This window comes from Poecilia reticulata, chromosome 18 (assembly GCF_904066995.2).
Source record: "Poecilia reticulata chromosome 18, P_reticulata-male-v2, whole genome shotgun sequence".
NCBI lineage: Eukaryota > Metazoa > Chordata > Actinopteri > Cyprinodontiformes > Poeciliidae > Poecilia > Poecilia reticulata.
In genome coordinates this window covers 24,896,057-24,921,907 of record NC_088847.1, presented here as the reverse complement: position 1 = coordinate 24,921,907, position 25,851 = coordinate 24,896,057, and the positions used below count along the sequence as shown (strand labels likewise).

Below are 25,851 nucleotides of genomic sequence, written 5' to 3'. Positions count from 1 at the left end.
GAGGTGGTGGATAAAGAACAGAGGAAAGCCGTTGTGGTGGATGTAGCAATACCAAGTGATACAACATCAGGAAAAAGGAGAAACTGGAGAAATACCAGGGCCTCAGGGAGGAACTGGAAAAGACCTGGAAGGTGAAGACCACAGTGGTGCCTGTGGTCATCGGGGCCCTCGGGGCGTCACCCCCAAACTGGAGCAGTGGCTCAAACAGATCCCAGGAACAACATCAGACATCTCGGTCCAGAAATGTGCAGTTCTAGGCACAGCCAAGATACTGGAGGAGAACCTGAAGCTCCCAGGCCTCTGGTAGAGGACCGAGCTCAGAGGATGAAACAGACCACCCGCGGAGGGTGAGAAGGGAATATATATATATATATGTACATATATATATATATATATATATATATAATATATATATATATATATATTATATATATATATATTCCTCGATAAATGGTCATGCGAGACAAATATAACGTCTGTCTGTGTTTATTTGCTGTTACTTCTGGTAAATGTTGGTAAATTTCACAGCTTCTGTTTTGCAAATAACTTAAACTTCATCTCATATTAGATTTTTACAGTTTTCTTACTCCATGATTAGTTTCTTTCAAACAAAAATATTTATATATAGTTGATAGTTTATTTTATGACATAATTAGTGGTCTTCAGTGGTCTGTGTGCATTTACAACATAAAAATCCACAAAAGCTCAAGAAAATGGCTTTTAGATTGCTGTCCGCTGTAGAGACCGCTATGCATGAAAGGGTTGGATAGAAAATATATTACAGCATAATAAGCTCTGATGTTTCAATAGTGACCATCACTTTCTAAAACAGTTTTTGTTCATTCACTTTACTGAAATGATTTTATTACTCAAACACTATCAACACAACATATTTATTACTTATTTCCTGTTTATTCTTTGTTGCTGATATCAGTGAATTAATTTATAGTTTTTATTTAAATATTTTCTGTTCTTATAAAGGTCTTGAATTGAAAAATTGTCTGCCTTTTTAAAACATCTGTTTCTAAAACAAATAAAATAAAAATTCCAAAGAGGTAAATCTTTTTAACTTGAGTTCTAAAACAAAATAAAAAGACAATCTCACCTTGATTTGATTTGTTTTTCTGTTGTCGATGTGAAGTTTGGGCGTCACTGTAGGTAATATTGTTCTCTCCAACTTCTAGATTTCCTACAAAAACAATGTTGATAAACATTTTGATGTAATTCTCTTACAGATCAAACTATTTCAGATTATAGATGTTAAACTTTATTGAACCAACAGAAAATGGATAAACAAAGGTTTGTCTCACCTTCAGAACACGTACCAGTAAGAATCAGCAGGAAAACCACAAGAATCACACATCCTAGAGACACGAGGATGTAGAGAACCAACTGGGAGGAAGATGAAGATGAAGATGATGATGGATGTGAAGGAGAGGGTGGAGCATCAGAAGTGGTTGTAGGATCAGAAGCAGTTGGTGGTTTCTCTAAAATAAAACAATTTATTAAATAACTGCCCAACAATTTCTAATAAAAACCAAAGTTTAACAATATTTTAAATCCTCTGACCTTCCACAGAGATCCTGCTGGATGGAGACTCTCCCTGATCGCTGATGCTGCATTTATAAAAGCCTTCATCAGATCTCTTCACTGTTTTAAGAGTAAAGTTTCCCGATGCTCCATGACCAATGACGACTTTATCTTTATAGAAAGCAGCTGGGAGGTTGTGGGCTGGACTCTTTGCTCTGCAGCTCAGAGTGACGTCATCTCCCTCCATCACAGGGAGGACAGGACTCTGCAGGATCACTGATCCACCAACACAGAGACAAACTACAGCATTTCATCCATTTCCACACAGCAACACTAACTCCACAGTCTGATCTTACCAGAGACAGAGAGCTGGATGCTGCTGCTGCTGCTGGGGAGGATCCAGATGTGGACTCACACCAGTACACACCAGAGTCTAATGGTGACTCACAGGTAGAACAGCTGATCTCCCAAATCCATCTCCACACCAAGTCCTGGTCTCTAAGGTTGTGTTTCTCCTCACAGTCCATCCATCCTCACAGGTCAGAGACACTGATTCTCCTCTGAAGAACTGAGATCTGCTGGGACTCAGAGTCAGAGCAGCTGGAGAGACTGAAGAGATTCAATTATCATGATTTCAGTTAACAAAACTAAAAAGCATCATATTCAAAAATTATCAAAATCATTTTTTTAAATTAAATTCTCCCCAGATAGCACAGAATGATTGAAACATTGAATCAACGTTGAACGCTGATATTGAAACATTGAAAGTGGTCGGTGACTTGTATGTTGAATCAACGTTAGGGTTTCAACCATAACTGATATATCAACATTGATTCAACCTTCATCTGAATGTGGATCTACATGCATATTTGGGTTGATTTCATATTGAATGAAAGCTAATGATTTATGTACATTTTTAGGTCTGATAGGTCTACATAACATACCACTAAAGTTTCTTCACTGGTTAAACACTTATTAGCAGGTAATGGTAATTGTGTACAAAAGTAAAATGACAACATAGTTGAATAACATTATTAAGAAAAGAGGACAGATCTTAACAATTGATCTTTTGACTGTCAGAATAACAGTCTATTGTCCACAGAAGAACAGAGTCCATAGGTTAAGCTTTGTACTGTATGAACCAGAGAAACAGTACAATGTGGTAACCCAGTTTCACTCGGTTGGCGTCACTTTGATTCCTTGTGATGTTTCCTCATTCTGGCGTGTAAGAAGCCACTTGACAGTTTACTGCATCCTCAAGAGTCAGCTTTCAGTCAAACTGCAGAGCAACGGCTGAAAACAAAAAATAAATGAGGAAGGTGCCGTTAGAAATGATAAACATTTGAAAAGTTCTGAAGACATTGAAAGATTAACAGTACTGGTTACAGGTCGAGAAAATAAACCAATAGTTCCCAGTACACTCACTGTAATATATATCTTAATCTTTCATTAAATTTACTTAAGTTTACAACTACATTTACCTGAAGCTGCAGTCTAGGTAGGATTATATGCTGCACTCATGTTAAATGAGGAATCAATATTTAAAATAAAGGCTGTTTATCAGAAAACCAAAGATAAAACTCAGGAGGATCAGGGTTATAACACACCAGAGACAGATAAATAGAGCAAAAGGTGATTTATATTGTAGTTGGAAAAATTATTTATAATTTATACAGAACAAACTTCCATCAAATAGCTGGTTTAATCTTCAAACAACTACAAATATTTCCAAATAAGTTTATTAAATTCATTACAAAATGTCCACGTGCTGATAAAGATCCCACACCAGTAATAATAGACCAGTTCAGTTTAACCAGTTACCAATCCAAGAAACAACAGACTGAATCAGTCATTAGCAGGTTTAGTGCCTTACATGTTTTAAGTGTTTCCTTTCTGCCTCACCTGGATTTAATCTGTGGATGATTAACAACCTTCTGCACTTCTTGATGGCTGCAGACCGACATGCAAATATATAACTCAGTTGTTCTGGAACAGAGACACATCTAAGCACGTCCCTAAGCACATCATAAAAAAATGAAAAACAAGTGATTACTATCACAACAATTTAAAGCCCACCTGGAGCAGCCAGCCTTACACTTCCTTGTCCACCACATGCTCTCCCAGACCAAACAATAGGCCCCGCCCTATTTTAAAAACTCAAATCTCACAAAATCTCACAGGATTTCATACTTAGGCCTGGAGCAGTGGGCAGGATGAAAATAATACAAAATGAGACATGACCTCAATTATTAAAAATATCTGTTTTGCCCCAAAATAACCAGGATTACTATGGGCACAAAACAATGCCCTTATTTTTCAATAAACACATTTAAGATCAAAGTAATATTGAAAAACTTACCATAAAACTGCTCAGAGGAGAATTCAATTCAGAAGCCAGTTGCAAACAAACCAGCAGCAAAGTGGCTGTTTGGTTGGGACAAACCACTAGTGTAAAAAGGGGAGTCGGACTGTACAACTCCTAGTAGAGACTTGTAGATGTTTTTGTGTCAACACATTATGCACAGTCAGTAATAATATTTACAGACAAGTAAGAAAATGTACATAAAGGAATCACAACCCACTGTTCTCAACATGTAGTGCATAATGGAAAACATGATTAACCCCCACTTATTAATAAAATGTTCTGACCCAGAGCTCAAGGATGGGGGGAGGGAAGAAGGAATGAGGGGGGCAAAGAGGGGAAGGCTGGGAGGAGCAGGTGGGTGTGGGGAGTTTTGGGAGGGAGTAGGGGGAGATGAGAAGGTGATGAGGGGTGCAACAAACTGCACAGATTGCACACATGGAGGCCTTAGGGATGGGCAATCCTGGTCCTCGAGGGCCGGTGTCCTGCAACTCTTAGATGTCTCCCTGGTAGAACACACCTGGATCCAATAGCTGAATCACTTCCTCTGTTCAGGCAGGTTCTCCTGAGTTCTGCTAATGACCTCATTATTTGACTCAGGTGTGTTGAAGTTGAGACACATCTAAAAGTTGCAGGAGGCCTGGAGTTGCCCACCCCTGGTCCGGTCCCCGACGCAGCAAAGTAGGAGGCTCGCAGGTTAGATTCCCGGCCTTGGCAACCTTTGCTGCCTGTCTTCCCCCTTTTCTCATTACCCCCCTTTCTTGTAAATTAACTATCAAATAAAGCCCACTAGAGGTAAAAAAAATCTTAAAAAAAATAAAATGTGAAAATTCAAAACCCTCACCTAAAATTAAAATTGTTTCACCCAGAGCCCAAGGAGGACGGGAGGAGAGTGGAAAGGGGGAGGAAATTGAGGGGTAGATGGGTCCAGGTGAGGGGTGGGTGGTGGGGGGAAAGGGGTGTGAAAAACAGCTTCCATTGATTGAACATTTAGATCACGAGTTCTTCCCCAAACCTTGTACTCAAGGCAAACTGACCTGCATGTTTTCATTGCAGCAAAACCCCGTTAAGCAGACATCTATTAAAATCATGTGTGCCGAATCATAGACATAATATAAGAGTAGACCCCGCATTGGCTACTCCGGCGCAGGAAATACAGCGGCCATCTTGGAGCGGTAGTCCCTCCTACTTTGCTCTATCAAAACAACAGAAGATGCCTCAGCATAGACATAATATAAGGATAGACGCCTCATGGCCGCTCTCGCCTATTGTCGCTGACGAGATTTAGGGCGGCCATCTTGGAGCGGTCCACCACTCCCCTCAGCGTTATGTGTTTAGAAGGCAAAATGACGTATCAGCGCATTTAATCGATCATAACATGTATTTTTGTTACTGGAAACCAAATTCAAACATCTGTCAAAGCTACATTTATAAATAATTGCATTATTTAAGTATGTTTTTAATACATAGTTCAGCATATTTAAATATGATTAGTGGCTATAACAATAGAATAGGAATGGAATATTCTGATATTGATGTATGATATATATATAAAAAATAAAAATAGAAATTCCCTTCTCACCCTCCGTAGGTGGTTTCTTACATCCTCTGAGCTCGGGTCCTCTACCAGAGGCCTGGGAGCTTGAGGGTTCTGCGCAGTATCTTGCATGTGCCTAGAACTGCACATTTCTGGACTGAGATGTCTGATGTTGTTCCGAATCTGTTTGAGCCACTGCTCCAGTTTGGGGGTTAGGGTTAGGGTTAGGGTTTGACTTCAACCAAAAATCAATGATTCTAACTATTTTTCAACGTTGATTTAACATCGTGTGCTATCTGGGTCAGATGTAACCTTTATTCCAAAGCTTATCTTTGAATATTTAAAGTATTTTTTAAATGTGACAGAAGTTCACCAACCTCGATCTGTTGAGCAGCTCAGCAAGAAGATCAGAACTAGAGAAAAAATAAAAATAAATATGTATTCATTATAAACTAAAGCTGAACATGTTGAACACAATTTGCTTTAAAATTGTGTAATTCAGAAATCATATTTATTTTTATTTGCTCTGTTTTTATACTGATTGGTGGTAAATGACTTTGTACTTGTTTAGCTCTGTCAAGTCCAGAGAACCCAAAGAGCTTCAACAACATTCAGTCAACCCACTGGTCATTGAACTCCTACCACTTTTGTCCCACAATTATTATACAATCATATCAATTTTATACACAGAAACCTCCAGCCCCACAGTGATTCTATCACCAGATCCTATTAAATCCCATCCAGTAAAATGTCTCCAGTGTCTCAGACAGAGAGAAATGCTGATCCAGCAGAAAGAGACTAAAACTTTACTTACAGATCAGACAGTGAGATGTTCCTTCCATTGTTCTTCTCAGTGACCTGACGATGTTTGGCTGAAGCTGAGAACGGCTCACTGAGCCGCCTACTTCCTGCTGCTGGTCCGTCTGCTGCAGAGAGAGAGGAGGGCAGAGAGAGGAGGGGAGAGAGAGGAGGGGAGAGAGAGGAGGGGGTGAGAGAGGAGGAGAGAGAGAGGAGGGGAGAGAGAGGAGGGGGAGAGAGAGGAGAGAGAGAGGAGGGGCTGAGAGAGGAGGGGCTGAGAGACAAGGGCTGAGAGAGGAGGGGCAGAGAGAGGAGGGCAGAGAGAGGAGGGGAAGAGAGAGGAGGGGCTGCAGGGTATAAGGCTTTTGATAAATATGAGGAGTTTTTTACCGTTTTTATTCAAAAACTGAGATAAAGAGGAAGACTATGGGGAAGGCTCATGGATGAGATGAAGTAGAAAATGAGGAAGGCTGGTTTATTGGAAGAGATTGAAGATGGCATTAGATCAGGGTGTCAGTCCTCCATGGCTGCTGTCTTTTTTTTTTTTATACTTTTGTTTTAGGTTCTAGTGGCCTTTATTGATAGTTAATTGACAGAAAGGTGGGTAATGAGAGAATGGGGAAGACATGCAGCAAAGGTCACCAAGGCTGGGAATCGAACTGACAACAGCTACGTCAAGGACTAAGGCCTCCATATGGGGTTGTGCTTAACCCCTGCGCCACCACAGCTCACCCCAGGGCTGCTGTCTTGCAGTTTTTAGATGTGCCACAGGTACAAAACACTGGGATGAAATAGCTTAACCCTTGTGTCCAGAAATGGGGTCCAACCGACCCCACACACGTAAAACTTGTATCACTTTCCACAGTCCTCTACGTTTGCCTCAATGCTCGCTCGCACAAGGGTTAATTACCTCCTCTTTATGTAGATCAGCTCTCCAGAGTCCTGCTAATGACCTAATTATTCTAATCAGGTGGTGCAGCAGAGGCACATCTAAAAGTTGCAGGACAGCAGAGGACTGGAGTTTGACACCTGTGCATTAGAAGGAGAGAGGCGCCCCCTAATGGTAGCAACTGGAGCAAGATGACAATTTTTAATAATCATAGTTATCATCATCATGAGCTTCTCTTCAGTGAGGATCTGTGGTTCTGCTCAGGAAACAAACCTCTCAGTCGGGCTTCAGATGCTGAACTTCTGTCTGGATTTTTGGTGATCAATCCAGATTCGTGTCTCTCAGCTCACAGTCCAATCAGCTCCAGCAGCCTAACAAACATCCCTCCTCCTCCATGGTTTCTGGCTGACATCTCTGGTTTGTCTCTGGAGATCTGGAAAATCCTCCCTTAATGGTTCTGGAGGCCGACTTCCAGACCAGCTGAATAATGGGTTCCTGTGGCCTCAAGGCTCAGCAGGAACAGAACCATGACATAGAACCTTCTGGACCTATTTATGCACTGCAAAACCACAAAGTCTTACCAAGTGTTTTTGTCCAGTTTCTGGTGCAAATTTCTTTGTACTTTTGAAATAAAAAAAAAATCTAAATTGAACAAAGATAAAGAAGTTGCTAGGCAACATGGAACATCAGCTTCCTGTAGGGGTTTGTTGCTAGGCAACATGGAACATCAGCTTCCTGCAGGGGTTTGTTGCTAGGCAACATGGAACATCAGCTTCCTGCAGGGGTTTGTTGCTAGGCAACATGGAACATCAGCTTCCTGTAGGGGTTTGTTGCTAGGCAACATGGAACATCAGCTTCCTGCAGGGGTTTGTTGCTAGGCAACATGGAGCATCAGCTTCCTGCAGGGGTTTGTTGCTAGGCAACATGGAGCATCAGCTTCCTGCAGGGGTTTGTTGCTAGGCAACGTGGAGCATCAGCTTCCTGTAGGGGGTTTGTTGCTAGGCAACATGGAGCATCAGCTTCCTGCAGGGGTTTGTTGCTAGGCAACATGGAGCATCAGCTTCCTGCAGGGGTTTGTTGCTAGGCAACATGGAGCATCAGCTTCCTGCAGGGGTTTGTTGCTAGGCAACATGGAGCATCAGCTTCCTGTAGGGGTTTGTTGCTAGGCAACATGGAGCATCAACTTCCTGCAGGGCTTTGTTGCTAGGCAACATGGAGCATCAGCTTCCTGCAGGGGTTTGTTGCTAGGCAACATGGAGCATCAACTTCCTGTAGGGCAGGGGTCCCCAAACCTTTTCTTAAATAAAAGAATTCTTTAATTTATTATTATGTTGGATATATATTTATTCTTTTATTTATATATTTATTCTTTTATTTATTTATGTCCGATATATATTTATTCTTTTATTTATTATTATGTCAGTTTTGGTCCTCCATACAGGCCAACCTACACACAAAAGAGATCAGGTTAGACAAGAACATTAAGCAGATAAATCAGAAGAAACCGCCCTAACCTTCTCTAAAGTGAAACCAGTAAACGGCGTCATGACGTCACTCTCTAAAGTAAGTTTCCTCTGCACGAGTCATCAGCCTGCATCTGATCGCCTCAGCGATCTACCTGCTTTTAAATGTAAATGCCGATTACCTGTCTCCCTAACAAGCCAGCTGCGCTCTGTCACAGCGTCTTCCATATATGGGCAAGAGGAAGAGGAAGAGCAGCACATTCGGGGGGACAACATGCCCCGGCTACAAAACAATAAAATATAATTAACTTTTGGAAAAGTCTTGTTCTCTTTGGTCACGAACCTCGAGCAATTCCCCAGGTGGTGTTGTTGACAACTTGTGGTTATCCTGCTGTGAGGAGCAGAGAATCAGATTTATACCTTAGTGTCGCCACACAAAGCTCCACATTGGCGGATCACCTTTATGCAGCTATTGATGCCTGATTGCAGACGCACCTTGATAATATGCTGTTTAGAGTTAATCTGCTGATCCTGTTTTCTTTTTGGTGAGAATGAAATTACCCCATAGATGCATTTCATGCACTTCGGCTCACAGACCAATGAGTTGCATCTTTATGAGACAAATTGAGGAAAAGTACTATTTATGTTCAAACGAGGTTTTCACGTCCTTATTTTCTTCTGTGTGTTAGCTTATTGTCTGGGAATAAATGCGGTTCAGTTTCAATGTTTTTAATAAAATCATGAAAAACATCGGTTTGATGCCAATTGGGCTAAACATTGAATGTAATCAGATTTCAGTGTATTTGAGTTTCGATGCTTTGTAGTTTGATATTCACAGAAAAAGTTTGTGGCTGCAGCACATTTTCACGACAGCGAAAAACTATATTTACGCAAAGTTAATTTTTATACATGCCGACTTTTTTGTAAAATATGGGACCGCATGCCGATGTAGACATGAGGCCGCTGGTGTCTTGTCTTCAGTAGGAAACGGGAATAACAGATATTTGCATTTTCAAGCAACAGTTTTAGATCATTACAATGAGGCTGAACACTTGTAATTTCTTTCGTTATGCATTATCTCTTTAATGTTTCTCTTTTATGAACCTTTGCTTTGAGCTCATTTTGAAGCTGTTTTATTTTGTAATGCTTTAACAGTTAATTTTGATCGTCTTTCTTCTTCTTTACGGCTTACAACGGAGCTTCATTTAGATCCAGCTGACTCCATGTCCTGTTTGTCATCAGTTCCAGCGGACTTGATTCAGCTGCAGTGAAGGAATCTCATTCAGTTAGCTGATGACGCTGCGCGCCACTGCCGCTTCCAAACGGGTCCAAGCAGAAGCAGAGAATCCAGACGTGCCTTTCCAACCAGAGGCTCATTTGTCATTTTCTGACGGTAGATGTGCGGCAAAGCTAATGAGGGCTGCACTGGGTTAACTCGGGGAATCATCTGTCTGATGTGTGTTTCCAGGTCACTTCTTTGATCAATCATTGATTGATTCTGTTTAAGATTTTCATGATTTAAGTGTTATATAGACTGAGCTAAAGACTGACACACAGACTGACCAGGCTAAGCAATAAGCGCTAACAGGCTGGTAACCTGAGTGAAGCTGCTTCCCCCTCCCCTCCAAATTAGACACAATTGGTGACGATCAACTCGGCTACGTTTCTGCTGTTTTGGCTTTGAAGATGATGAAAGGTTAGAGGTCAAAAGGTTAACCAGCCCCCCCCCTACTTTTGGCCCCTGAAGAGCATTTTTCTTAATCTCTAAAATGATAGCAGCACAAGCAAAAAATTTGACACCAATTTTGTCTGATTTGAAGAAGGTGGGGGGCGACTTCACTGAGGTCCTTCCCATTCATACCTGGTGACGTCACGCCCACATCGACACACACACCACCCAGGTGTCAAAGCTGTGACCTGTCACATCAATAATTATTTATTTCATTCATATTACAATACATATCAGGGAAAAGTTAGATTAGATTCTGCATTGATGACAATGATACAGTTTGATCCGATTAAATATTAGATTACTGATTAATACGGGTTGTTATGTTGTTGTACAATGTTTTAAGATCGTGGGCCCCTTTTTAACTATGAGCCCTCTAAAGGTCTCTGAACGGCCCTGGTCCTACTGCATGGTTCTCCTCTCCCCTCCTCTCTCTCCCCCTCCTCTCTCTCCCCTCCTCTCTCTGCCCCTCCTCTCTCAGCCCCTCCTCTCTCTCCCCCTCCTCTCTCTGCCCCTCCTCTCTCTGCCCCTCCTCTCTCTGCCCCTCCTCTCTCTCCCCTCCTCTCTCTGCCCCTCCTCTCTCTCCCCCTCCTCTCTCTGACCCTCCTCTCTCTGCCCCTCTTTTCTCTCCCCTCCTCTCTCTGCCCTCCTCTCTCTCTCCCTCCTCTCTCCGCCCCTCCTCTCTCTCCCCCTCCTCTCTCAGACCCTCCTCTCTCTGCCCCTCCTCTCTCAGTCCCTCCTCTCTCTGCCCCTCCTCTCTCAGCCCCTCCTCTCTCTCCCCCTCCTCTCTCTCCCCCTCCTCTCTCTCCCCCTCTTCTCTCTGCCCTCCTCCTCTCTCTCCCCTCCTCTCTCTGCCCCTCCTCTCTCTCCCCTCCTCTCTCTGCCCCTCCTCTCTCTCCCCCTCCTCTCTCCGCCCCTCCTCTCTCCCCCCCTCCTCTCTCTGCCCCTCCTCTCTCAGCCCCTCCTCTCTCTGCCCCTCCTCTCTCTTCCCCTCCTCTCTCTCCCCCTCCTCTCTCTCCCCTCCTCTCTCTCCCCTCCTCTCTCTGCCCCTCCTCTCTCAGCCCCTCCTCTCTCAGCCCCTCCTCTCTCTGCCCCTCCTCTCTCTGCCCCTCCTCTCTCTGCCCCTCCTCTCTCTCCCCTCCTCTCTCTCCCCCTCCTCTCTCTGCCCCTCCTCTCTCTCTCCCCTCCTCTCTCTGCCCCTCCTCTCTCTGCCCCTCCTCTCTCTGCCCCTCCTCTCTCTGCCCCTCCTCTCTCTCCCCTCCTCTCTCTGCCCTCCTCTCTCTCCCCCTCCTCTCTCTCCCCCTCTTCTCTCTGCCCCTCCTCTCTCTCCCCCTCCTCTCTCTCCCCCTCCTCTCTCTGCCCCTCCTCTCTCTCCCCTCCTCTCTCAGCCCCTCCTCTCTCTCCCCTCCTCTCTCTCCCCCTCCTCTCTCTCCCCTCCTCTCTCTGCCCTCCTCTCTCTCTCTGCAGCAGACGGACCAGCAGCAGGAAGTAGGCGGCTCAGTGAGCCGTTCTCAGCTTCAGCCAAACATCGTCAGGTCACTGAGAAGAACAATGGAAGGAACATCTCACTGTCTGATCTGTAAGTAAAGTTTTAGTCTCTTTCTGCTGGATCAGCATTTCTCTCTGTCTGAGACACTGGAGACATTTTACTGGATGGGATTTAATAGGATCTGGTGATAGAATCACTGTGGGGCTGGAGGTTTCTGTGTATAAATGTGATCAGTCCAATAAATGACAGGAGATGATGGTTGTGAATCAACGCTATTCAACAAGTTGAACAGATAATAATAGATTTTACCTTTATAAATAAATAACAGCAGCTGAATTACACAAAATCAGAGCACAGCTTCATTTTAAACTAATATGTATTTTTATTAGTTCTGATCTTCTTGCTGAGCTGCTCTGCAGATCCAGGTTGGTGAACTTATGTTACATTATAATGATTTTAAATGTTCATCCTTTGGATTCAAGGTTATGTCTGAGAATTTAATGAAAAATGTTAATTTGGATAATTATTATGTTATTTAGTTTTATTAACAACTAAAATAATAATCATTGAATCTCTTCAGTTTCTCCAGCTGCTCTGACTCTGAGTCCCAGCAGATCTCAGTTCTTCCAAGGAGAATCAGTGACTCTGACCTGTGAGGATGGATGGACTGTGAGGAGAAACACAAGCAGGAAGCGATGTGGAGATGATGGATGGGGGAATTCAGCTGGTTCTACCTGCAGCATCAGCTACTTGTACCCTGATGACTCTGGTGTGTACTGGTGTGAGTCCACATCTGGATCCTCCCCCAGCAGCAGCAGCAGCATCCAGCTCTCTGTCTCTGGTAAGATCAGACTGTGGAGTTAGTGTTGCTGTGTGGAAATGGATGAAATGCTGTAGTTTGTCTCTGTGTTGAGGTGGATCAGTGATCCTGCAGAGTCCTGTCCTCCCTGTGATGGAGGGAGATGACGTCACTCTGAGCTGCAGAGCAAAGAGTCCAGCCCACAACCTCCCAGCTGCTTTCTATAAAGATGGCTCCTTCATTGGTGATGGACCATCAGGTCACATGACCCTCCTCCATGTCTCCAGCTCTGATGAAGGCCTCTACCAGTGCAGCATCAGCGGTCAGGATGGAGAGTCTCCATCCAGCTGGATCTGGGTCAAAGGTCAGAGGATTGAAAATATTGATTAACTTTGGTTTTCAAGAGAAATTGTTTGACAATTATCAAATAAAAAAAATGTATTCTAGAGAAACCATCAACCTCTTCTGGTCCTTCAGCCTCTCCATCACTTCCATCATCTTCATCTTCCTCCCAGTTGGATCCCTTTGTGATTCTGGCTCTCAGATGGGGAATCGCTGTGGTTTTGCTGCCGACTCTGGTTCTACTGGTGAGACAATATTTTCAGAGAAAATATGGTGAGACGAAGCTTTAATTATCAATTCTCTGTTGGTTTAATAAACCAAATATTGACACATTGGTTGTCTATTTTAATGTCGTCTAAAATATGTATTTTTTTATTTCTCAAAATTAAATTGATCAAGTTAGACGAGTCTAACCTCTGTTGGTCGTCAGCTGCTCTATTTTCTGGTAAATGTTGGTACATTTCTCTCTCTGTTCAGCAGTTTGAGGTTTTTCTCCGACCTGATTAAAATAGACTCTGTGGTCGTTCAGGTTCCTGTTCATAAGGTTTAGTAAATGTGGAGCAGATTAATTTAACCTGCTAAAGTTGAGAAATAAAACAACTTTAATCTTATATCTCCCATTAAAATTCTACTTTTCTTTTATTCTGTAAGCGGCTGTTTCCGCTCACAAACGTCCCTCTGAGTCAAATTCATTAATAAAACACATTTCAGCAACAAAACAGTTCAAAGTGCTTTACATCATAAAAATACAAAGTCAAAGAAACAAAGTCAGCAATTGAAGCGTTACGTTTTGCCAAGTGCTGTCGTTACATATCAGAACAATGTAAAGCTTTCTGAACTGCTTTGTTGCTAAATGTGCCAAACCAAAAACCTGATTGATTGATTGTAATGTTGACCTGTAGAGCAATAATCAATCATTTAGAAACATTTAGCAGGATCTTCACCTGCAGAACAAATAAAGCTTTTAAATCATTTTTGTCTCTGCTATGTCAGAGACGATCTGATGAGAAGTGAAACCTCATCCTGTAGTGACCAGCAGCTCAGACTGGTTTTGCCTCTCTGTGGTTTTACTGGTTTCTGGTTCAAACTTTCAGAGTTTTATTTTCTGCGTTGTGGTGAAATGTTTCCTCTCTAAATGGTCAAGAAGTTTGTTTTCTGCTGCTTAGTTTCAGATACCATGATATTTTTAGGGACTCTCTGTTCAAAGGTGTTGAGTTAAAAACCTGCAAACTTTCTGCTGTTTATCAAGTCCTGCTAAATTTAACATTTAAATATAGTGAACCATGTTAACAGCCGTTGTTTGTTTCATTTTGCAGCCACTGACCCTGTGAAGACAAATAATGTTCGTTATCGACAGAAAATCAACAGAGAAGCAGAACCAGAGGTAAAACTCAAGGTTTATGAATTTGAAGAGTGTTTCGTCCAGGAGGCATCCTGACCAGATGCCCGAGCCTCAACTGGCTCCTCTCGACGTGGAGGAGCAGCGGCTCTACTCTGAGTCCCTCCCGGATGACCGAGCTTCTCTCTCTAAGGGAGAGCCCAGCCACCCTGCGGAGGAGGAAACCCATTTCGGCCGCTTGTACCCGTGATCTCGTTCTTTCGGTCATGACCCAAAGCTCATGACCATAGATGAGGGTGGGAACGTAGATCGACCGGTAAATCGAGAGCTTCGCTTTTTGGCTCAGCTCTCTCTTCACCACGACGGACCGGTACAGCGCCCGCTTCACGGCAGACGCTGCCCCAATCCGCCTGTCGATCTCCCGCTCCCTTCTTCCCTCATTCGTGAACAAGATCCCCAGATACTTAAACTCCTCAACTTGAGGCAGGACGACCCCCCTGACCCGGAGAAGGCACTCTACCCTTTTCCGGCTCAAGACCATGGCCTCGGATTTGGAGGCACTGAGCCTCATCCCGGCCGCTTCACACTCGGCTGCGAACCGCTCCAGTGAGAGCTGCAGATCACGTTCCGATGAAGCCAACAGGACCACATCATCCGCAAAAAGCAGAGATGCGATCCTAAGGCCACCAAAACGGATCAACACCTCGGCTGGTCAGAGATTCTGTCCATAAAAGTAATGAACAGAATCGGTGACAAAGGGCAGCCTTGGCGGAGTCCAACTCTCACCGGAAACGAGCCCGACTTACTGCCGGCAATGCGGACCAGACTCTGACACCGGTCATACAGGGACCTGACAGCCCGTATCAAAGGGCCCGGTACCCCATACTCCCGGAGAACCCCCCACTGGGCCCCCGAGGGAACCGGTCGAACGCCGTCTCCAAGTCCACAAAACACATGTAGACTGGTTGGGCGAACTCCCAGAACCCTCCAGGACCCTGCTGAGGGTGTAGAGCTGGTCCAGTGTTCCACGACCAGAACCAGAACCACACTGCTCTTCCTGAATCCGAGGTTCGACTATCCGATGGACCCTCCTCTCCAGGACCCCTGAATAGACCTTACCAGGGAGGCTTCAGAGTGCGATATTCTAGCTTTGTTTTCTCATTCTGTCTCTCATAGCTGAGGTCAGTTACAGGCCTCTCATCTTTTTAACTGGGTGAACTGGCACAGTTAGTGGCCGATTATGTACTTTCTTCTGTAAAACCTATTTTTTATGGAGCTTCATTGTCCATAAATCAACCTGATTTAATTAGTTTCATGTTTTTCTGTGATTCCAGATGTTCCTCCAGGACCAGATGACCTCTGACCTTCAGCCTCATCATGACGACCAGCTGACAGATTTCAACTCTGACCCACAGAAACAAACATCAGATTATAACTGATGATTATTTTAATCCAGGCTTTCTATTGATTCTTTACTAAGAATAAGTTCTTCCTCAAGCTTTAAGTCTACCGATGACTTGGAACTTTATTTTTATTAGATTTTTCTAATATAAACTAAACATGTTAGACTGAAGCAAAGGTTTTGTTCTCTTGTTTGGGTTTTCTGTTTAAATCAAATAATTCAAATTGGAGCATTTCAGTCATTCCTCTAATCAGCTACAGATCAAACTGTGAAAACCACTGAAAGATAAAATCTGCAGAAAAATCTGTGTTAAATAAGATCTGACATTTTCTGTTTTTGCTTTGTTATAAAAATAAAAAGCAGCTAATTTAAATTTCAGATTTTCGTGTGTTTGTGTTCTGTAGCGTAGCGCTGATCTCTAATAAGATCATTAGGAATCTTTCCCTCAACATTTTCTTTTGCAGATGTTGGACTTTAGTTCATCTTTGCTCTGATGAAGGCTGATGCTAGCAGGACTTGTGGTTGCAGGTCAGATAATGAACCACGTTGTTGAGCAAAGGTGATGATTTTAATGATGAAATACAGAATCCAGGCAGCACAGGGGAGCAGGAGCAGCTCAGAACTGGAACAACTGGGGAGACACAGGCTGACATGACGAGCAACAGTAAAGACTGTGCTTACGGACCTGACAGGGAACAAGAGACACAGGTGGGAATACATACTCAGGGAGATAATCAGGGGAAACGAGGGACAGCTGGGGACAATCGGGGCAGAGAGACAATATAGACTCTGAACTGAACACAGAAACACAAATTAATACGCAGAAAAATCAAATCCTCACAGATGTACTTTCCAGTTATTCTCAGTTAGAACCAGTGTCTCAGTCGATGTTTCAGTGGTTTGTTGTTTTCTCCTGATTTCTCTCCTGCTATGCTAACAGCGTTAGCATCAGCTGATCATCAAGTCTCTGCTTCAGATGATTATCAGGAGTCCAGGCTGATCAATAGGTGATAATCTAACATCTAGACATTTAAAGCTACATTATGTCCCTCTGTGTTTAAAACTTTTCCTCTAAAAGGTCATTTCTGACCTCACCTGAGTTTCACTGGCCTCCATCTTCATTTCTACCTGGACATGAACCTGTTGAAGGTTTTACCTGTAATAATCACAAACTGCTGCTGGACGGTTGGTACAACATCAGTAGAAACAAAGAAAGATTAAAACTAAAACAGCTGAACTGAAGCTTCAGCAGCAGTTTGGTTTGATCGGCCTGCTCCTCTGCTCCTCATCAGGGATCATCCAGGTGATTTAAAGCTACAGGAAACAGGAAGTCAGACTCTTCATCCAGCAGAATCAACCTGCAGCAAAGTCTGCCTAGCAACAGCAGGAGCTTCACTGCAACCCGAATCCAATCGGAACCAGAAACGGGACAAACGGCTCAGTGTGAGACAATAAATATGATTCTGTTCCACACAGTCCTCTGATCATTCAAATGCATGTAAATACAGGAATACAATTAGAATAATAAAGATTGTCTGAATCTGTTTCTGTGGGGACAGAATATTTTATATTCGGATTTTTAGATTCTGATTGAATCAGAAAATATTTTAAAATAAACGGAGAAAAAACAGTAAATCGGAAAAAAACAAAGATTATTTTAAAAGTAAAAAACTTAATTATGTTTGTTCATCATTGGTTTATAGAAACACTTCAACTAGTAAAAATTGAATAGTTATTATTATGATCAGAATATAACTACATGCAGCCACACAGCGCCCTCTGATGGCCGGTACTGGAAATGATTTTATTGGTTAACTTAACGGGTTACAGTGTTGGCCTGCATGGAGAGACAAACATAGAAATATCATTATCAGATCTGCTAACTATTAATACAATGTGTGTTTCCTTTGATGGAGGCCGTTCTGCTCCAGATCATGAATCCTGTTGTTGTTCCATTGATATCTGGTTAACATGTCTCCATCAACAGAGTGAGTGAGTGAGTGAGTGAGTGAGTGAGTGAGTGAGTGAGTGAGTGAGTGAGTGAGTGAGTGAGTGAGTGAGTGAGTGAGTGAGTGAGTGAGTGAGTGAGTGAGTGAGTGAGTGAGTGAGTGAGTGAGTGAGTGAGTGAGTGAGTGAGTGAGTGAGTGAGTGAGTGAGTGAGTGAGTGAGTGAGTGAGTGAGTGCCCGCCCATCTGTCTGTCTGCTGCACAGTGATCAGAGTTTTACATCAGATACAACTAGAGATCCTATTGGAGGGTCGGCTGAGGATTTATTTATTACTGCTGGGTCAGAACATCACCTCATGAAAACTATATTTAATTTAAATTTTCAATAGTATGACTTGTAACTTTGCTTTTTTTCCCAAACTTTTAAATTGTCTATTTTTGACTAAAAATTCATTGATTTTTTCTGGTGAATTTTAAAACTTCAGTGATGAGAGGAAGAGGAAGAGGAAGAGGGCGGTCCGTCTTTATTCTGAGTCTCCAGTCAGACATGAAGAGGAACCATGAAGGAAACAAGTCAGATTCTGCTGCTCTGTAAGTTCATATGTGATCATTGATTTAATGATTGATACTGTCTGATTATTGATGATGATGATGATGAAGGAGAAACAACTGATTAGTTGAAGCTACAATGATCGTAACCCAGTTTAGAAAACTATTCAAATGTCAAAAAGCTGAACCTGCTGGTCGTCTGCTTCATCACGTTATACAATAACTAAACTTTAAACCAGTTTAAATGTTTGTTTCCTGTAGGTCTGAGTTTCCTGTTGAGCTGCAGATTAAACCACGGTTAGTAAAGTTTATACTTCCTTATTTCTAAGAGGCAGATTGTAAAGGATTAGCCATGTTAGGTATTTTCTGAAACCTACATGGAAAAAGAGAACCACAGACAACGTATATGAGTTTTTAGCCAAACTTCTGCAGAAGGAGAAAGCACAATGAACTGCTCCTCCAAGCCGCTCACCGTGTGTTCTGCCAATCTTTGGGTACAGCTTGTCTTTTATTATCAAACTTCAAAGAGGGAGGATAGGCAAGATAGACAGCAGAGGAAAAACAGCAGAGGTCGTAAAACAATTTAACATCTGACTTATGATCTGAGCCCGGTTCAAATCTCGGTCAAACTGTTTCACATGAAGATAACAGGCAGCTGTGACCTCCAGGTCAGTTCACACATACAGTTTAAAGAGGAGAACACTTTAAACTGACTAACATAAGACTGAATATGAACTAAAGTAACAACAAAATGATAATACCAAAAAATCTCTATCAAGCCATGTTTCCCAAATACAGATTATAAAACCAGAAAGAAATGTGTGCTAGTTTTTGAGATTTGATTCGAGTGAAATATTTAAATTCTGAATCAGGGATTTTATTTCAGTCTCTCCAGTTCATCTGACTCTGAGTCCCAGCAGATCTCAGTTCTTTGAAGGAGAATCAGTGACTCTGATCTGTGGGGATGGAAACATCTCTGATGGAGGAACTGTGAGGAGAAACACAAGCAGAGGAACCAGGAATCAGTGTGGAGATGGATGGTGGAGAAAAAACGGTTCTACCTGTAAAACCAGCAGCATCAGTAAACATGACTCTGGTGTGTACTGGTGTGAGTCCACATCTGGATCCTCCCCCAGCAGCAGCAGCAGCATCCAGCTCTCTGTCTCTGGTAAGATCAGACTGTGGAGTTAGTGTTGCTGTGTGGAAATGGATGAAATGCTGTAGTTTGTCTCTGTGTTGAGGTGGATCAGTGATCCTGCAGAGTCCTGTCCTCCCTGTGATGGAGGGAGATGACGTCACTCTGAGCTGCAGAGCAAAGAGTCCAGCCCACAACCTCCCAGCTGCTTTCTATAAAGATGGCTCCTTCATTGGTGATGGACCATCAGGTCACATGACCCTCCTCCATGTCTCCAGCTCTGATGAAGGCCTCTACCAGTGCAGCATCAGCGATCAGGGAGAGTCTCCATCCAGCTGGATCTGGGTCAAAGGTCAGAACTGCTGAACTTCATGACTTTGATTACTGACTCTAATTTATAAAGTTTCATTATATTTATAAACATCTTTATTTCAGATAAAATCACCTCGTCTCCTCCTGCCTCCTCTCCTCTTCTTGTCATCTTGTTTCCTATTGGATCTTTGTTTCTTGTGTCTCTACTGGTGTTACTGATTCTACTGGTGAAGAGACGTCGTCTCAAAATAAAAGGTGAAACAAAAACTTCTTGATTCATAAACATTGTTTTTAACCTATGGTGCTGTTTTATAAAAAATATCCTTGTTGAAATGAAAAAATAAAGTCCAACATCATCACTGGTGAAATATGAGGAACTATTTCCTCATATAACTGAGCCGCCTCCTGAAGCAGTGCATTGTGGGTAATCTCTGTTTCTTCCAGCTGATAAAGGAAATGACGTCACATACGGCGACGTCCAGATAACTCAGCTTCATCAGCAGAGAACCAAAGGTGAGGATGATGATGATGATGATGATGATGATGATGATGATGATGATGATGATGATGATGATGATGATGATGATGATGATGATGATGATGATGATGATGATGATGATGATGATTCTGAGGTCTGAAACCTCCACAGTAAATATTCCTCTTCATGTTGATCCTTATTAATCCTGATCTTATAATTTCCTCCATGTTTCTGATTTTGCTGCTTTTATTCAGTTTGTTGTTGAATCTCCAGACCCTGAATGAATGAGGTGATCTGTTGCCATGGTTACTGTCTGTAGGAATGAATGAGGTGATCTGTTGCCATGGTGACTGTCAGTGGGAATGAATGAGGTGATCTGTTGCCATGGTGACAGACAGTAGGAATGAATGAGGTGATCTGTTGCCATGGTGACAGTCACTGGGAATGAATGAGGTGATCTGTTGCCATGGTGACAGTCACTGGGAATGAATGAGGTGATCTGTTGCCATGGTTACTGTCTGTAGGAATGAATGAGGTGTTCTGTTGCCATGGTGACAGTCAGTGGGAATGAATGAGGTGATCTGTTGCCATGGTGACAGTCAGTGGGAATGAATGAGGTGATCTGTTGCCATGGTGACTGTCAGTAGGAATGAATGAGGTGATCTGTTGCCATGGTGACTGTCAGTAGGAATGAATGAGGTGATCTGTTGCCATGGTGACTGTCAGTAGGAATGAATGAGGTGATCTGTTGCCATGGTGACTGTCAGTAGGAATGAATGAGGTGATCTGTTGCCATGGTGACAGTCAGTAGGAATGAATGAGGTGATCTGTTGCCATGGTGACTGTCTGTAGGAATGAATGAGGTGATCTGTTGCCATGGTTACAGTCACTGGGAATGAATGAGGTGATCTGTTGCCATGGTGACAGTCACTGGGAATGAAAGAGGTGATCTGTTGCCATGGTGACAGTCACTGGGAATGAATGAGGTGATCTGTTGCCATGGTGACAGTAACTGGGAATGAATGAGGTGATCTGTTGCCATGGTGACAGTCACTGGGAATGAATGAGGTGTTCTGTTGCCATGGTGACAGTCAGTGGGAATGAATGAGGTGATCTGTTGCCATGGTGACAGACAGTAGGAATGAATGAGGTGATCTGTTGCTATGGTGACTGTCAGTAGGAATGAATGAGGTGATCTGTTGCCATGGTGACTGTCTGTAGGAATGAATGAGGTGATCTGTTGCCATGGTTACTGTCTGTAGGAATGAATGAGGTGTTCTGTTGCCATGGTGACAGTCAGTAGGAATGAATGAGGTGATCTGTTGCCATGGTGACAGTCTGACAGTCAGTAGGAATGAATGAGGTGATCTGTTGCCATGGTGACTGTAAGTGGGAATGAATGAGGTGATCTGTTGCCATGGTGACAGTCACTGGGAATGAATGAGGTGATCTGTTGCCATGGTGACTGTCAGCAGGAATAAATGAGGTGATCTGTTGCCATGGTGACTATCAGTAGAAATGAATGAGGTGATATGTTGCCATGGTGACAGTCTGACAGTCAGTAGGAATGAATGAGGTGATCTGTTGCCATGGTGACTGTCAGTAGGAATGAATGAGGTGATCTGTTGCCATGGTGACTGTCAGTAGGAATGAATGAGGTGATCTGTTGCCATGGTGACTGTCAGTAGGAATGAATGAGGTGATCTGTTGCCATGGTGACAGTCAGTGGGAATGAATGAGGTGATCTGTTGCCATGGTGACAGTCAGTAGGACCAGAACCAAGCCGCCATGTTGGTCCGTCTCTGTCTGCAGTCTGTGGTTGTTCTGCTGAACAGACTAGCAGCTCTGTGGTCGTCCAGCTTCCTGTTTCTGATCAAAACGTTTCCTGTCACACAGAGACTGACGGTATGATCTGACCTTTGACCCACAAACACCAGAAAACAGGAAGTCAGATATCTTCTGCAGACATTATTGTTTTATATGTTTAATGAAAGAAACTCATTAATGGAGGAGATTTAATTCATGCTGAGCTTTTATATTTGCTTATGTTTCTTTAATTTACATAAACTAAGTTATAAGTTTTATTTTCCAAGGTGTTAGAACCTGATCCTGGACCAGGTTTGGGTTCTGTGACCCAAACAGACTCTAACAGAACTTTCTTCACAGCCTTTGATATTGATCTGATATTGATAATCAGAGTTTTAATGTTTCCGTCTCTCTTCTGTCAGATGGGACGGAAACCTCGGCTCGGTTCCTGAGGTCAGAGGTCAGAGAGGAAGCCGTCCGGTTCTGGTCGGCCTGTGAGGAGAACAGAACCTCTGGTCCAGAAGCCCGGCTGCTGTCCAGAACCTCGTATGTTTCTAGAGCCGTGGTGGATCCAGAAGGCGTCAGACAGGTAGATGGAGACGAGTTGATGAATCACGTCGGATTTATTCTGATTTTATTTCATCTGAAAAAACGTTTTGAATTCAGTAAAAACTCTGAGCTCTAATCTAATAACTTTATGTTTCTCATGTTTATCTGATGTCTGACCTGCTGCTGCTGGGTTTCATCTGTTCTTCCAGAGGTTCAGGACATCATCTGACCTCTGACCTCCAGCTGCTTCCCTTGTTTCATTGCTTCAGTCCATCATCAGCTGTAACATCGTTTCTCTCTGGATGTTTAATAAAATGTTTCCATCACAGTTTGGTCTCAGTTTGTGGATTATTGAAGGTTTTCATTGTTTCACGTCGTTGGTTTTTCTGGTCTCTGTGGCTCCAGACAGAAACGATCTGATGGTTTCCTGTTTCTCATCAATGATCTGCTGATCATCAAACTAAAAGCAACAAACCGCCGCCTGAAACAGGCTTCAGTGGAAACGTCCAGGTAACGACCAGAGTGTGTGTGAGCAGCTGAAACAGTTTATTAAACCATATTTCAGGAGGTGTTACATCTAAATCTGTCCCCTCTGTTTTCCTGTCTCAGCTGCAGGTCAGAGCGAATCAGATTCATTCAACCTTCACTGACGTCTGATTTGATGCTTTACAACGACGACAAAAGGCCTTAAACTATATCAACTGAAAATAAAATAAATAATTAGTCTTTAAATAAAGTCGTACAGACTTCATGTAACAGAAAGAAGCTCCACTTGCTTCACTTGTTTCCGTCCAACACTGAAGCACCTGACCTGATGGAACCAGCGCTCCCTCGTGAAGCGTATCAGTCCGACGGACCGTTAAGCCAAAATGACAGACTACACTAAATTACACCTTAAAGACTAAATTTATTAGAATCAAGTTATAATACAGACTCAGTTATTAAATGAGATTAAAATGTTATTTTACAGAAACAGCAGAAACTTTTAACCAAATCTTCTTTTCCTCCTCATCTTTATACTGTAACCCGTGGTGTCTGCAGCAGAACCAGACCAGAACCAGATCAGAACCGGATCAGAACCAGTCCTAAACTGGTCCAGACTCGTCCTGGTTTCCATGGCGATCTCCTTCATTCCTGCATCAGGCTGCATGTCTCAGACAGACAAACTCAGACAAGTTCAGATCTGAATGTTTCCCTCTTCACATCAGCAGCAGGAGAGGTCAGAGGTCACACCTGCTCAGGTAAAGAGGGGAGGGGTCAGTACAGTACAGAGAAACTTTATATGTATTCAAAACAAGTTCAGATGAATGACATGTAACAGAACAATTCACTGATACAGGTGAGTGAATCCTGTAAACATGAACAGTTTATGAAAATATGATGTCATAAAATACTGACAGGGAAAAACTGATGGTTTATAATAAATAAAATCATAATATAAATATAAAAAGTGAGATTTTACTTTATATTGACCCAGAAAATAAACCCTGAGTTGCTGCTGTTTGATTATAGATCATTAATAATCAGAACAATGTTTATGATGCTGAAAGTTCATCAGAGATTTCACAATAAAAGACTTCCTGTCTCTCATTCTGCTGCAGCTTTATGAATATTAAATAAACTAAATCAGTTCAACATGTGTCTTTATTTCATCCTCCAGATAATAATTTACTGAACTAATGAAGATTTTCCATCAATATGTTTATTGAACTTTAGAAATATCACAGAAAGAAGAAGAAGAAACTCATTAATGTAAAATCTTCCTCTTTCATACTGAAGCCACAATGAGACGTTCAACACAGAGACACACCAGAGGAAGGAGAAGGACTAAATTAATTAAATTATGTTTGTAAAACTTTAAATAAATAAATAAATAAATAAATAAATAAATAAATAAATAAATAATGAAAATAAAAAAATAATGACCCTCAGCATAAATATAGCTGTGGACAAGATCACTGATGGCTGTTGTTCTTGTAAGGCTGGGTAAGTCGGACATTCATGGTTTTGAGGGTTCAAATGTGCCTAGGACTTATACACGGTACTCGGTGCTAGCGTGGCTAACACGATTACAGTTTAGTTAAAGTTAGCGTGGCTAACACGATTACAGTTTAATAAAAGCTAGCGTGGCTAACACGATTACAGTTTAATAAAAGTTAGCGTGGCTAACACGATTACAGTTTAGTAAAAAGCTTTTTCAGGTAAAATTAAACCTTTAATGTATGTCAGATACACATTGCATATTGATCTGTTCAGCTAACGTAAGGCTGTAACAGACAGGCTTCAGGGTGTAGAAGTTGTATCGGTACTGCCATTATGCTGTACTTGGCTAAAAGGTTTTCATAATGGATGTGTTTATTATTGACTTTATTTTTTTCATTCACTAAACACAAAGAAAGCAAAGCAATAATACTTACGCCAGCAGACACTTTGTTCTTATTGATCCTACGACGGTCGAGCAGCAAATGCGGTCGTTCTCAAGCATTAATTTTAGAAATCTGTGAATTTTAGTTCCACAAACACGATCAGGATACCTGACATCGCCTGTACAGATACCCAACTGATGGTGGAGAACCATTCTTTATCGAGTCCTGACGCAAAAACTTTCTGTCGGTCTGGTAGTCCACAATGTACATTAGCATAAGTTTGTGAGCCGGCCTTGTGAGAAATTCTGTTCCCCTATTACAATCTCCTCAGTGTCCGGAGCGCGCATTGCAGCCAGAGAAGTGGATCCGGCGGATCTGACCATTTTCACGGCGCTTCTGATCGATTTCTTGGTAAAAACTACTCATATAATCATGTCAATGTTGTAACTTTCAGTTTAATCGGCAGCTATCAAAATAAAAATACATACATAAATAAACGAGGTCTTGTGTGGAGGTCTTTTTACGCTGTTCTGTGTTATTTTAAACGCGAAGTGAATCAATCTTTTTTTCAGCTTTTGTCTCGTAAGCCTGACAAATAAAAGTCAGTCAACAAACACAGGTTTCCAACACGTTGTGTGCATTTATAATTTTTTATTTCTGATAAAGGAGGGAAGCTGGCCGATAGCAGGGCACAAAAATAAAGACTTCCTGAAAAGATCAGAGTGTAAACGTTTTGGTAAATCCCGTTCTAATGTAAAATATGACATTACTGGATTAAGGAAATGTCTAGTATGGTATCACACATAATATTTTTTGAGAATTTGGAAACAGGTGCTTTTTATTTCCCAAAGTTATTGGAGGAGAAGAGGAGAGGATGGATATTTCAGCTGCCTGAAATAATGTGTTCGCCTCTATAAAATGGAAACAAATTAATTCACCTGAAAAGTCTTTTACTGTTTTCATTGCTCTTATGACAGGGGTGTCAAACTCCAGTCCTCGAGGGCCGGTGTCCTGCAACTTTTAGAAGTGCC

At 42.3% G+C, this 25,851-nt stretch overlaps 3 protein-coding genes across 3 annotated transcripts in view; 2 read left to right on the top strand and 1 right to left on the bottom strand.

The window, feature by feature from the left end:
• LOC145548494 (low affinity immunoglobulin gamma Fc region receptor II-like) overlaps positions 1–6,399 on the bottom strand; it is a 45,589-nt gene extending 39,190 nt beyond the window's left edge. Inside the window, exon 1 of the mRNA XM_081598954.1 lies at positions 6,244–6,399. The gene's annotated coding sequence lies outside the window, so the exon portion shown is untranslated. The remainder of the gene's footprint in view (positions 1–6,243) is intronic.
• Positions 6,400–11,146: 4,747 nt separating this feature from the next.
• Positions 11,147–16,052, top strand: LOC145548544 (sialoadhesin-like). The gene is made up of 7 exons (XM_081599097.1): positions 11,147–11,887; positions 12,187–12,222; positions 12,378–12,638; positions 12,712–12,960; positions 13,044–13,211; positions 14,255–14,322; positions 15,612–16,052. The coding sequence occupies exons 1-7, from the start codon at positions 11,860–11,862 to the stop codon at positions 15,714–15,716; spliced, it is 915 nt and encodes a 304-aa protein (XP_081455223.1). The 5' UTR covers positions 11,147–11,859; the 3' UTR covers positions 15,717–16,052.
• A 2,063-nt stretch (positions 16,053–18,115) lies between these two features.
• LOC103460288 (uncharacterized) overlaps positions 18,116–25,851 on the top strand; it is a 71,839-nt gene continuing 64,103 nt past the window's right edge. The window contains exons 1-7 of the mRNA XM_081599091.1: positions 18,116–18,216; positions 18,436–18,471; positions 19,061–19,661; positions 19,745–19,876; positions 20,066–20,134; positions 22,328–22,494; positions 22,664–22,782. Coding sequence (XP_081455217.1) covers positions 19,454–19,661; positions 19,745–19,876; positions 20,066–20,134; positions 22,328–22,494; positions 22,664–22,690 — 603 coding nt within the window. The 5' untranslated portion in view covers positions 18,116–18,216; positions 18,436–18,471; positions 19,061–19,453 and the 3' untranslated portion in view covers positions 22,691–22,782. Of the gene's footprint in view, positions 18,217–18,435; positions 18,472–19,060; positions 19,662–19,744; positions 19,877–20,065; positions 20,135–22,327; positions 22,495–22,663 lie in introns of the transcript that reaches the window.